Raw genomic sequence first — 14,046 nt, 5'->3', positions numbered from 1 at the left:
CTCAAGGCCAAGTTTCACAGCCATTACAGAACAAATGAGAGCTGTCGTTAGCAGAAAGTGCTTTTTCAGTTGCACTCGCCTCAAGTGGCCAATTGCTTTTTATTGCATGTAATTATGCTTCAAATAACAACCATCAGACAAACTCAATAAAGCTGCTGGATTTTTTTATTTATTAATACCAATAAGCTAATAAGATTACACTAACGGTGCGGCAGGAGCCACGACCTTACCGACTGCTGAATGTTGGTGTGCGTGTGTGTTTACCTTTGCAGCGCACAAACACAGAACTTTCTCCCAGTCGACTACCGTTTGTGTCCAAGATGTCTTATTTTACTGTTGTTTTGTTGTATAACCTCCGTATTTATGAAGCCCGTTACATAACAGTCACACCATTGCAACACAGACACCTTTCCATGGAGTCAATAAACCTAAACCTACTTTTTGAAGAGATGCTAGCCTTGGAATCAGCGGACACTGCATATTTTCAGTGATTTCACAGGACTCCATGTAATGAGAACAAACAGTACGTTTATTAGTGCAGATGCTGCCACTGACGCGTCCACCCTTGACACCAGTGGGTACTTGAACCGGTCTGAGTGGCGGCCGCGCAGAGGATATTAAGTCAATGTTATTTAAACTGGAGGCTTTGTTTGCATTGGTTTCAGCACCCGTTATTGTGACCAGTAATAGTCAGATATTGATAACTTATGCTGACCTGAACTTCTCTGCAATAACTAGCAGCTGCATGCTTCATCCCTTGTTTGCATTAAAAAGGAAGGGGGGGGGGGGGCTTGGTGCGTGTGTTCAACATCAACACACGCACATACAGCCAAGAGCTTCACATATACATTGCCTGTGTCTAGAGGCTGAATGCAGAATCCTCCATATAAATGTTTTATTACGAAAGTAATTGACAATTCCAAAAGAAGATTATTGCATCAAATAGTCAGAGTGCGGTTTGGCCCGAATCTGTTAGTGTGGGACGTCATCCTCCATACTGATGAGCTGTGGAAAGTCTCCTCGCTGCAAAGCAAACAGGCTTTTATGCTGCGCAGCAATTTAAGGAGTAATTCCGTCCATAGCTCAAAAGTACCGAAGGTTTTTTTTGTTCCTTTTTAAAACCGACTATTCTGAAAGGCGGAATAGTCGATTGATGTTTCAGTCTCCGTTGATCTTATCTTGTGCTTTCGGTACTGTTGCAGCTGCATTACTGCATGCTGCCCCTCTGCTTTTCAAGCCTCCGAGAGGATCCCAAAGGAACCGCCGCAGCATTCACGTCACGTTTTAAAAGAACACCCACGCTGCCGACGCTTCTCAAAGGCATTAGCGTAATGCCGTAACATTAACTTTGATATTAGCATGAAATGCCTGCACAGCATATTCGCCACCAACGAGGGCGGAGAACGGTTCACCCCCGGGTCCCTTTAGATGTCCCACGTCCCTCATAGCGAAGGCGCGTTGCAGGCGGCTCACCGGCTGTGCTGTCTGCTTCGCAGGTGATGAGTGAGTCGGAGGCGCGCTCGCTGCCCGGAGGCCTGGCCAGCGTGAAGAAACAGTTCGAGAGCCGGGAGTTTGCCTCCTCCACCTCCCAGTCCGCCGTCGCCCAGGTTCACTTTGAGCAGAGATCTGTCCAGGTGAGAGCAGCAGCTTTTCTTACCTTTTTAATTGCCGTGAGCCCAGTCTGAATGTGACTGCTTTCATGTGGCCCACATCAGCGACCGAGCTCATCAGCGAGAGGCGATTTTATTCAGTAACACGAGACGTATTCCAAAGGGAAGCTGGTGCTCAAAATCAACACCAGGAAATTTCCATTTTTTACCTTTCTGTGAGACGAAGAGATGTGGTAACAGCATCTGTATTGAACTATCAATAGACTGCAAAAAGTGGCATTTATTTTATCCCCCCTCTTTAAAGTCAACACGACGGGAAAGACCGAGCACAGCTCTGGCGTCTGTCAGAGGGAGAAGCGCGTAAATGCCACCGGATGATTTACATTCTGGCGTAGGCGCCTCCTCGTCTCGGGTCAAATCTAAGAGGGAACCTTGAACTTTGCTCAAAAGTATGTGCCGCTGTCATCGAGCTCGTGAGGGGAAATGCCCGAACGCCGTTGTTTTGGAGCCTCGTCGCATCCGCCCCATCGGCCCCTCTGTGCATCCGCCCCTCTGTGCATCCGCCCCTCTGTGCATCCGCCCCTCTGTGCATCCGCCCATGGAGGATGCACAACTTATTCTGACTCCAGTGGTTCCAGGAGTCTCATGTTAACAGCGGTGAATACAAGCTCCAATGTTTGATGTCTTTCTTTTCCTTCAAATTGCATGAAGCTCACAGGAGGCAGATGGCCGATGTGGTTGTGTTGTAGTGCTGTTCCTGTCATCTATTTATTCGCCTTTCAGCTGAATTAAACTTGGTAGTTATCTCCCTCTATTGGGAAGCGGTGGGTCGCCCCCCCACGATAGAAAGACAACTAGTTTCTTGCAGCTCAGTGGCACCTTCTGTGCGCGGCCATTTGTTCACGTATTTCGGATTCACGGGGGGTTTCACGTTCCTTCCTCCCTCTGCGCTTTGACAGGAGACGTCGAGCTCCTCGGAGGTGACGGTGAGAAGCAGCACCAGAGAGGTCGTCCCCTCCACGAGCCTCCTTCACGAACAACACCAGGTACCGGCTGTGGGCACAAGGGGTTCCAGCGTTTTGGGTTCCTTTGAGATATCGGAGGGTCACTTTAAGGGGGTCCGTGGTCGCCACAGAGGCAACGGTCTGAAGGTCAGCAGTAAACTCGGTCACTCTGCTCGGTGTTGTTAACCAGCTAGCTGAAAAGTAATTTAGTAAGCCTAATGTTGCTCATGAGGACTCGGCAAGAGAAGCTCTAATTTCTCTGGGGAGAAAAAAGTATTGGCTGAACTGATGAAGCAAAACGACCAAATAATAGTACGTTAAAAAAACGATGACGGCACAGTATGAAAAACGACATTAGACAGTAAGAACCTGCCTCTTGGTATAATCTGGCTGTTCAGGCCCACAGCAGCATCTTCAATACAAATATCAAAAGTTCAGCTGCAATATTATGTAACCCAATTGAGTTGAGTTTGTCCATTAACTTCAAGGAACATTATTATTATAAGTGTTAGTTTAGGGTGAATTTAGGTTTAAATTAAATCTTGATCTCTTTTTTTCTATCATTTTAAACCATTATGGGAGCTCCCCAACCTTTAAACTTAAACTACATCTAGACTAAAGATATCTTTCTATATAAATCATTTAATTTCTCCACATTGTCCATTATTGGTTGGAATGATTAAGTCTATATACAGATAGTGTCTCCTTGACAGTTTTGTTTCTGGTAGTTACTGTTTTGGAAACACCTAATAACTCTTATTCATTTTTACATTGAAGGGGCCTTTAATGCATAGAAAACTTGTGTACACTGTACTCTTACTTCACTCCTCATGGTTCAGGTTTTTGTAGTCCTCTTTCTTAAGGAAGAAATAAAAATGAAAAACGAAGGACTGGGTTTTAAACCACGACTTGACACCGGCTGTGTGGTGGCATCTCACCACTGATGGGCTTCTAATAAATTCAGTTCTTTGATTATTTCTTAACATTCTGTGTAGAGAATTAGCCCCATGCTAAGCCTTTAACTCCTCACAGATTGAAAACAGTTGGGGTCTGCAGTGCAGTTTCTATTTTGCTAATGATTTCTCTTTCCTCCCAGGTGATCCATGATGAAAGAGTGCACCAGAACCACGTGGCTGCCAGTTACGGGAACCACTACAATGAAACAGGTTATTCCGCTCATGGCTTTCAAATTCTAATTTGCACGTTTTTTATGATAACACTGCTTGTGTCCTGTATATTAATGATTGTTCCCACTACAGATGAATAAGGGATGAGTTATGAAAATGACTTGGAGTGCAGATTATTTTTCCTATTCAGTCCAAAGCAGCAAATCTAATCAGGGCAGTAGTCAAGCAGGTAAAATATTGGAAAGTAGAAATTGGGCAATCACAGCTGCATGGTTTCATAAAACAGGTTTTTAATGAAATAATGTATTTCTCTTTCCAATCCCCCTGAGCTCCCTCACTGCGAACGAGTTAATGAGGCAGCCTTCTTCTTGTGTCTAATTCAGTTATGGTCATTGGAGGAGAGGACCTACCGAAGGTTTCCACTCAGTCTTTGAAGCAGCAGTACGAGAAAACGATTGAGGAAGCCGCACCAGCCAAGGAAATTAAGGTAATGACGCTGTCTATTTATCTAAATACAAGATAGTTGGGCTTCCTCGTGAGACATCAGTTTTCAGGACGAAGCCAGGTCTTTTAAAAATTCAAAAGAAAATTACCCATGGTTTAAGTTGATGGAGAATAAATTGGTTTGGATAAACAACATGTTTTCAGGTGTAAAAAGAACAGCTTTCAATACTGTCTTCAGTTAAAACGATGCTCAACCCTGTATATGAGTATATATTCATATACAAGGTTGAGCATCACTCAACTAGGTTTGATGGGCCAGAGCTCTTTCTGTATGTGGTTATTCAAATCCAGATGAGGCTTGTCCTTTGGAAAATAACATTAACAACAGGTACCATTTTATGATGATCTTTTTAAGTTGAACGTTGATACTTCATTTCCTCAATAACTCTTCTTCAAGGCTATCCTTTCCTGTCCTGTTCATGATGTAAAACATTCCAAATTCCTTTTTCCTATCTTCAACACAACCCTCATTTCCCTCTCTCCTTAACCAAAACCAATAACAACACCACAGGTCGATGTGGATTTCAACCAGTTTCAATGGGCACCAGTGACTCAGTCCTCCACGTCAAGCTACGACGCCTCGTCCACCGTAAAGACGGCCACTCGCACTGCGTCATCAGTGGCGTCTGCCTCGTCATTTGCTTACGAACTGACGGATCATTTCCCTCCTCCACCCTCAAACCTGCCACAGGACACCCCTGACCATGTTTCTTCCCAGCCTCAGGAGCCAGCCTCCCAACACAAACACGCTATTACTAAGGAGCAGTACTTTAAACACAAGAGTACAGCTGAGCTAAAGCGCCTCTACAAGCACATCAATCCAGAGGTCCGCAAGAACCTCCAGGAGGACTTCTTGAGTGAGCTCACCGAAGCAGAAAGAAAGGACTTGGAAAGCGAGGAAATGATTGGAGATGTCCAGCAGGCGTGCTACTTGTTTGAGAATGACGGCAATGGCTCAAGCAAGTGTTCGAGCCCTGACAGGGAGTACGTGGAGTGGGATGAAATCCTCAAAGGCGAAGTGCAGTCCATGCGCTGGATGTTTGAGAACAAGCCATTAGATACGATCAAAGACGACAACCCGGGGGAAGACCAGGTGGGGAATATTGCCCAGCAGGAAATCATTGCCGGGAAAGACGTCAGACACACGGCTTGGATGTTTGAGACTCGGCCCATTGATGCTCTGGGGACAGACGCTGTTGATGCAACCGGGCAGTCGCAGAAATCAACAGCTGATCTCGCGAGAGGAGACGTCCGCACCGCCACGTGGCTTTTTGAGACGCAGCCACTTGATTATTTGAACAAGATCTACCAGGAAGACGAGCAGGAGACGGCCGTTGTCGTTAACAAAAGCATCACGGGCGGAGATGTGAAAACCGCCAGATATCTCTTTGAGACCCAGCACCTGGATTCCCTGGGTAAAACGGAAACCATCGAGGAGAGCAACTTCCTCAACCTGAAGTCTGAGCTGGAGGAGGTCAAAGGGGACGTGAAGACGACCACTCGCATGTTTGAGACCCAGCCTATGTGTGTCATCAGGGGGGATTCGGGAGAGATGCTGGAGATCACCACCATCCGCCGGGAGGAGACTGAGAAGGGAGACGTCAAGACGTCACGCTGGATGTTTGAAACCCAGCCCCTGGATATTATTAACAAAGACCCAGCCATGGTGAAGCTGATTTGTGGTATCTCCATGGAGGACGACGTCCAAGTTGGTGTGAACAAAGGCAGGTGGCTTTTCGAGACAAAGACCCTCGACACCATCAGGGATGAAGAATGGGAGAGTTCCAGGAAGCAAAAGGAGGACATAATTGGTACGGACGTGAGGAAGCACTGTCTGGTTTTCGAGACTCAGGCTATGGACACACTGAAAGACAACGCCAATGCTAGACCGTTACCTTCTGAGGAGATAGTAGGAGGAGATGTTCAAACGGCAAAACACCTGTTTGAAACGGTCCCCATGGAAAATCTGAAAGAACTGCTGGAAGTGGGGAAACTTCAGAAAATGGTTGCATCGGAAGAAGAAAAGGGCGACGTTAGACATCAAAAGTGGGTCTTTGAGAGCGAGCCGCTGGAGAACATAAGGGAGGAGAAGAAAGAGATTACAAGAACGGTGAACCTTGAAGCTGTTGACAAAATCGATGTGACCAATTACAAAGAGCGGTTTGAAAGTATGGATTTAAGTAAGTGTGAAGGAACGCAGAAAATCCAAGTTGAAGGCGTCACGAGTGGATCCGTCAGATCCAACAGAGTTCTTTTTGAATCCACCCCTATGTACGCGATGCAAGACAGCTCCGGCCATTACCACGAGGTGAAAACCGTGAGGCGCGAGGAGATTGTGAAGGGAGACGTGCGCAGCTGCCGATGGATGTTTGAAACCCGCCCCATCGATGAGTTTGATGAAAGTATCAATAGGTTTCAGATCATAAAAGGTATATCGAAGCAGGAGGTGGAGTCGGGGGATGTCAAAACGGCCAAGTGGTTGTTTGAAACTCAAGCGCTTGATTCCATTAAATCTTTTGGTCAGTGTGAGGACGAAGAACATGCATGCAAGGAAGGTATTGAAATTGAGAAGGGAGACGTCAAGACTTGCAGGTGGCTATTTGAGACTCAGCCGATGGATGCTCTGTACGAAAAGATGGAAAAAAGCGAAGTTGACGTCGAGGAAGTTCAAAGAGGTGACGTCAAAACGTGCACGTGGCTCTTCGAGACCCAGACACTTGACAACATACGTGACCACACCGAATCCGAGACCATTCTGAAAACCTGCACGGTGAAACAAGACGACGTCCAAGGAAAAGACGTGCGACTGGCCCGCTTCCTTTTTGAAACGGAGAACCTGGAAAATCTCACTGGCGAGGACGGCGGTTCCTTCAGGAGGGTCACAGAAATTGACGTCCAGTCGGGCGATGTCTCCAGGATGAAGTACATCTTTGAGAATCGCTCCTCGGACATCATGAGCTCCAGCTCTGGGGAAACCATGCAGAGGCTGAAGACGCAGCAGGTGGAAGAAATTCAGAAAGGCGACGTGGTGAACTGCACCTGGATGTTTGAGCATCATCCCATCGATAACATCCGCGACGAGTCGGCGGACGCAAAGGAAAGTCGCACCGTGACTGACGTCAAGGGAGGCGACGTCGATAAGGGCCGCTTCATTTTTGAGACCTACTCTCTGGATGAAATTAAGGAGGATTCTACGGAGACTGACAAATCAAAAATCACAAGTATCTTCAGAGAAGAAGTGGAGAGGGGAGATGTGAAAAATTACACCATGATGTTTGAAACTCAGCCGCTGTATGCAATCTGTGACAAAGAGGGCCGTTATCATGAAGTGACCACGGTTACTAAGGAAGAAATCATTAGAGGAGACGTGGTGGGGGCTCGGTGGCAGTTCGAGACAAAGCCCCTGGATTCAATTAGAGATTCCGAGGAGGTCTACGTTATCCAAGCCGTGACTGAGGAAGGCATCAACAAAGGAGACGTTAACACTGCGAGGTGGAGGTTTGAAACGCAACCTCTGGATGAAATTACCGAGGAAGGAAAAGTCAGGTTGAAAAGCGTGGCGGATATTCAAGGTGGCGATGTGAAGACAAACAAGCAGCGATTTGAGACCGATGAGATGTCTCAGAGGTATGTCAAAACTGTCAGCGTGAGCGAAATCCAAAAAGGTGACGTCAGGTCTGCCACGTGGATGTTTGAAACGCGCACAATTGACGAGATCCGCGGCGAAGGCGCAGAGTATGATGGCATGGAGAGAGTGACAAAAGAGGAAGTAATGAAAGGGGATGTCAAGCAGTCTGTGTGGCTCTTTGAGAAGCAGCCTCTTGACACTATCAAAGAGACCGACGGCACAGAGCTTGTTGTCACAAAGGAGCAAATCCCGCAGGCCGACGTGAAGTCGACAACATGGTTGTTTGAATCCCCTCCGTTCAATGAATTCAACGAGAGCGAAATGAAAAGGACTGAAATAATGGGTAAGAGCATCAAAGACACACTTGAGGAGCTCTACTCTCAGAAAATGGTCGAATCCCAGGGTGTTCTCATTGAAGCAGACGAGATCGGTGACGTGCGCATGGCAAAGTACAATCTCATGAACCAGAAGGCGCCCCAAATCCAGAGAGAGGAGACCATCAGAGGGGACCTGAGCAACATAATGATGAACCTCCTGAGCCGCAGGGAGGTCACCGAAAGGGGGATAACTATCGACAGCGAGGAGCGGGGCAACATCAACACCACGGTGAGGCAGCTATTCAACCAGGAAAGGGGAATCAATGTGGAGAAAGAGGAAATTGTCCGCGGTGACATTCAAGAGGCCGTAAACAATCTCCTCAAGAGTGAGGGCTCCTCCAAGCGTGGCATTCTGATTCAAGAGGATGAGAAAGGAGACGTGAAGTTGACTATCTACTCCCTCTTGAACAAAGGGGAGCGGGTCAGCATGGAGAAAGAGGATATTGTTCAAGGGAACGTAAGCAGAACGCTCCACCGCCTCCTCTCCAACTCCGGGGGAGAAGACTCCAAAAAGATACGGGTCGGAGACAAGGAAAGGGGCAACGTCAGCTTTTACTCCACGTGCATTGAATCGGGCGCCTTGGATTATCTGAAGCAGCTCCAGTACGAACCTGGTGAAACCCAGGAAGAATCGAGAAAGGAGAACATCATAGGCGGGGACATCCAGGAGACCAAAATCTTGCTGCGGAAGAGTCAGCAGGAGATTGGTCGCACGGTGGCCAAACACGAGATAGTTCCTGGTGACGTGCACAGCAACGTAAAGGTCTTCATGACGGAGCCTGCTGTTACCTACAGAAACCTGGAGAAAAGGGATATTGTCAAAGGTGACCTCAATGCAGCCCTGGATTCTCTGACCCAGGCCATGAATCAAAAGGTTTTAATAGAAAAAGAGGAGGTGGTGAAGGGAGACATCCCGACTACTCTGAAGTCTCTGGAGGAGGCCCAGCATCAAGCCAAGGAAATGGAAAAGCCTGAAATTATCAGAGGAGATATTAAAGGTGCTCTAGAGTCCCTGGAGAAATCAGCAACCACCAACACGGAAGTCACAGTCGAAGATTTAGTGCCAGGCGATATCAAAGGGACCCTGAAGTCCCTGGAGGAGGCCAAGAAAGCGGTGAAAGAGGTTGAAAAAGAGGAGATCCTCAAAGGGGACATACACATAGCCATGCAGAGTTTACACGAGGCAACGAGTGAGAAGAAGACTTTCCAGCATCAAGTGAGCGAACAGGGAGATGTTAGAGGCACCATTCAGCTCCTGCTGGAGCCGACTTCTCCCAGACTTCAGCGCCGCGGGAGCATCGAAGGAGACGTGAAAACATCCATAAAATGCCTCTATGAAGGACAGGAGGCAACACGGGTGGAAAAGGAGGAGGTCGTAAAAGGCGACGTTCGAGGGGCGATAAAGAATCTGATGCAGAGAAAACAGTATTCGAATCTGAAGCGCACACACCCCGCTAAGAAAGCCAAAGTGCCCGTGAAGAATCCATTAAGTGCAAAGCCAGCCGAGCGCGAATGCTTACCGAAAGCCCAGAGTGAGAGGGAGGGAGCCGATCCATCCCCCGCTGTGGAAAAGCTCTCTCAGAGCGCTGAGTCACAGAAGCACACGGAGAGGCACAATGAAAGCAAATCAGTGAAAACCCAGGTAATAACCCAGGAGGCCCACTCTGTTACTGTGGCCAAAACAGATAATACCACTGGGGCCGCTCAACAGATGAGCACGAGAGAACAGAAGCAGCAAGTTCTGCCCCCGCAGAAAACACCGGCTCCTAAGCCTATTCTGGTACCGGAGAAGCAGATGACTATCAGCGAGCAGGCTGCCGTGGACGTGATGAAAGAGGTGCAAAACATCAGAACATCAACTCACACCAATATTTCAAGCAAACAAGTGTGCGAAACAAAGTCAATCAAGCAGGTGCACGCCACGGCGACGGAGAGGACGGCGGTCGTTCGGAGGCAAACCGCCGCGGAGCAAACGTCTCAGGTCCAACTGGAGAACCGGGCGCTCCTCCAGAAGCACAACGCAAAGAATACAGAGACGACGACGGCGGCGGCGGCGGTCGTTCAGAGGCAAACCGCCGCGGAGCAAACGTCTCAGGTCCAACTGGAGAACCGGGCGCTCCTCCAGAAGCACAACGCAAAGAATACAGAGACGACGGCGGCGGCGGCGGTCGTTCAGAGGCAAACCGCCGCGGAGCAAACGTCTCTGGTCCAAGCGGAGAACCGGGCGCTCCTCCAGAAGCACAACGCAAAGAATACAGAGACGACGACGGCGGCGGCGGCGGTCGTTCAGAGGCAAACCGCCGCGGAGCAAACGTCTCTGGTCCAAGCGGAGAACCGGGCGCTCCTCCAGAAGCACAACGCAAAAAATCTGAACAGTGGCCACCGCAGCCTCGCCACCAGAGGTGATGGTGGGACTAAGAAGGTCAAGCCGGAGATTCACTTCCCCCCTCCTCCCTCTTCGCCGCCTCCGCCCTCCGAGTCGGAACTCTCCCTCCCCCCGCCGCCCTCGCCGGAGGGCCTGGCGCGCCCCCCCTCTGTCATGAGGCAGGACAGTGACCTCCCGCCGCCGCCGCCTCCGCCGCCCATGGAGTGCAAGTCCGAGGCTGAGTTTTTCCCTCTCCCTCCGCCTCCCCCCCCTCCGCCCTCTGTGGGCGGCCAAGATTTCCTCCCGCCACCTCCCTCGCAGCAAGAGCTCCACGCGGCGCCCCCGCCTGCAGGGCGGGGCAAACCGATAGGAAAGCCTCTATTCAAAGTGCCCACGCAAGCAGAGACACAGAAGCAGGCAGTACAAATGAAACCCAAATGGCAGAAAAAGAAGCCGACGCCCCCAACACCACCACCACCACCCACTCAGCCCCCTCCCTCCCGGGCAGAAATGTCAATGGAGCAGAAGGAAGGAGCTGAAGTTCAGACAGTGAAGAAGATTGAAACAAGCGAGCGGGTCCAGTCCGAAGTGACGGCGTCAACAACAAAAATCCCGAGCATCCCAGCTGTGAGCCCGAAGCCACCGAAGAAAAGCTTCGTCCCTCCCATCAAGCTGCCCCCACCTCCTGAACCCGCTCCGCCCGCAAAGCCGAAAACCTACGCTCGGAAATTTAAAACGCCTCTCATGCTCGCAGAGGAAAGGTACCGCCAGCAAATGGAAACAGAAGAAATAGCCAGGAGCAATGTCACCACTCCCACTTCTCCACCCGTCAAGAGGCCCTCGTCCGCTGCCGCGAGGAGCGCAGAGACGGAGGAGGCCGTGGACGCGTCAAAAGCAAAAAGCGGAGAAGCTACGGCTGTTTCCACAGACGGAATAATGCCTGCCAAGAACACGGATTCCCAGATCCCTTTGAGCAAACCGCTGATCTCAGTTTTAAATAAGAAATCACAGTCTGGATCTTCAAACGTGTCCGTGGATAAAAAAAGCGTCACCAGCCAGCACGTGGAAAAAATGGCCTCAAATGAGGTTGTTAACAAGACTCAAGCCGCTCACAAGCAGCAGACGGTTTCCTCTTCGCAGGCCTCAAATATTGAGAAGCAGTCATGCTCGAATGTGGTCACTTCTTCGGTCACGGAGCAGCAGTTTATTAAGATATCCGGCACCAGGTGCGTCACGGCTGTCCAGGAAAATGTAAATCTCCAGACCGCGGCCGCGTTGACAGCTGAAGATGTGAGGAACAGAGGTGCGCCTCTGACGCCGGGGGCCAAAATGAGTCCCTCTCAATCCACTAAAATTCCAAAGGCCGCCCCGAGTTTCAAGGTGAAAACCTTTAAGATGCCGACGGAGACTAACGAGGAGAGATGTGACACTCACTCGCAGCGGGAGGAGAGCCAAACGAAGGGGATTCAAAGGAGCCATCTGACGTCCGCGAGAACCGAGATGAGGACGGAGATGACCGTAAAGGAGAAGAAAAGTCACGTGACCGCACAGGATGTGGAGCAGGACGTGCACGTTGAAAAGGGAGAGCAGGTACAGAGGCACGTGGCCGACGTGAAGCCGTCCCCGCCGGTTACTCTCTCGCCGGTAATGCCCGAGGAGGGGAAGATGGCGCCGGCACCAGCGCATAGCGGCCACGTCTCCGTCTCACGCGGCTGCCAGCAGAGCGTCAGGACGGAGCGCGTCCAACGCCACGAGGAGGCGGTGCTGACCGAGAGCGTGGTGCAGCAGAGACGAGAGGCCGCGCACGCGAGGGCGCACAAAGCGGCTCGCGGAGACGAGTCTCGCTCCGGAAAAATCTCCGATTTGGAGAAATGCCGTGTGATGCAGAGGCTGCTTGCCGAGATGAAAGAGCTGGAAGGCGCGCCCGGCAAAATGGACTCCGACGCCGTCGGGGTGATAATGAGCAAACTGCCCGACTGGGCGATGGGCTCGGACGAGAAGAGGAACTTTGGTGAAATAGCTCAACAGCAAAGTAAGAAGAAGCTGAAAGAGATGATGGTCTACGTTAGGAATATCTGTCACGCTAAACTCTCGCTTCTGGAGGAGAGCGCGAAGGCCGCAGAACAGCCGGGCCAGGAAAGGGACGCCGCGCCGCCGAGACCGGACGCCGGCTCTCCCGCCGCGACAAGCGCGACGGTCTCGAAGATCAGCATCGGCTCGTCCCTCCAGGAGAGGAAGGTCCACCGGGAGCAGTGGGAAGCGTCCGACCGGAGGGTGTCCTCCCCGCTGGCGAGCGTCCGCACCCCGTCGCCGACCTTCATCAGCATCGAGTCGAGGAGGATCGACTCGCAGTCGCGGGTGACCCCGTCCCCTCCACCCTTCAGGGCGGTCGGTACGCCTCCGCCTCCGCCGCGCAGGTCACACACACCCACGGCCGCCTCCCGGGCCACGCCGTCCCCCACTCTGTGCCGCTCCGAGAAGCTGACGAAGCTGAGGGACACCACCTCCAAGCTCTCGCGCAGCATGACCCCTCCCCCTCCGCCGCCGGCGCCGGCGTCGGACTGCGTCTTTGCCGAGAGGGAGCAGTGCTCCCCGTTTCAGGTCGGGGAGCCTCCAGCAGACGGAGGCGAGGAAGGCTCGGTCGACATGGCCGAAATGGTGGACTCCATGATGACCGTGAGGGACAAAAAGTCCTTCTTCGAGGAGGCGCAGAAGGTGGAGGGGAGCAGGATGTACACCCGGAAGGATCCCATTGACATTCCGGAGCGCTTGGGGCCCGACGCCGAGGAAGGCGCTGCGGCGGCGGCGGCGATGGACGTTTCGAAGGCGGATCTCCCGAAGGTGGACCTCTCCAAGCTGGTGAACAGGTTTGAATCCCCACAGCCGAAGGTCTACGCCAGGAAAGAGCCCATTGTCATCGCGGAGAGGCTGGGCAGTGACACGGAGGACGCCGAGGCCGACCCGCCGAGGACCGACGAGGTCCACTCGTTCAACGTCAGAGCCATAAAGAACGTGTTCGAGACCGGCGAGCACGGCTCCCAGGCTGCCCGCGAGCTCCGGGAAATAATCGAGCGGAGGGAACCCGAGGCGGCCCGCCCCCAGGCGGCCGCTCGCGCGGAGACGACCGTGGTCACCGAGCTATTCTGCGCCGTCGACGACGCGACAGCTCACCGGCCCGGCAGCTCCGCGGCCCGCGGCAACCCCCCGTCCTACGCCGACGTGGTGCGCGGCGCCGCCCAGGCGGCCGACGTGCCCGCCGACGTCTCCACCGAGGAGCTGCTCAGGAGCTTCCAGCAGTCGTGGAGCGAGAGCCAGGGGGTGTTCCAGAACCTGGGGTTCAGCGTCACGGAGCAGAGGAGCTCGCAGGTGGTGACGCGCCAGCAGGCGACCGTCGTGACGGGTAAAGCGGCGCCGGCGTGGAATGCGGACAC

At 51.7% G+C, this 14,046-nt stretch overlaps 1 protein-coding gene across 2 annotated transcripts in view; it reads left to right on the top strand.

Annotated features, from left to right (window-relative positions):
- Positions 1-14,046, top strand: part of xirp2a (xin actin binding repeat containing 2a) — a 44,610-nt gene that overhangs the window by 27,420 nt on the left and 3,144 nt on the right. For both annotated transcript variants that reach the window (XM_078102154.1, XM_078102163.1), the window contains 5 exons: positions 1,497-1,634; positions 2,570-2,656; positions 3,711-3,780; positions 4,125-4,228; positions 4,757-14,015. In XM_078102154.1, the coding sequence (XP_077958280.1) occupies positions 1,497-1,634; positions 2,570-2,656; positions 3,711-3,780; positions 4,125-4,228; positions 4,757-14,015 (9,658 nt within the window). The remainder of the gene's footprint in view (positions 1-1,496; positions 1,635-2,569; positions 2,657-3,710; positions 3,781-4,124; positions 4,229-4,756; positions 14,016-14,046) is intronic.

This window comes from Gasterosteus aculeatus, chromosome 1 (genome assembly GCF_964276395.1).
Source record: "Gasterosteus aculeatus chromosome 1, fGasAcu3.hap1.1, whole genome shotgun sequence".
NCBI lineage: Eukaryota > Metazoa > Chordata > Actinopteri > Perciformes > Gasterosteidae > Gasterosteus > Gasterosteus aculeatus.
This window is presented reverse-complemented; position numbering and strand designations above follow the sequence as displayed.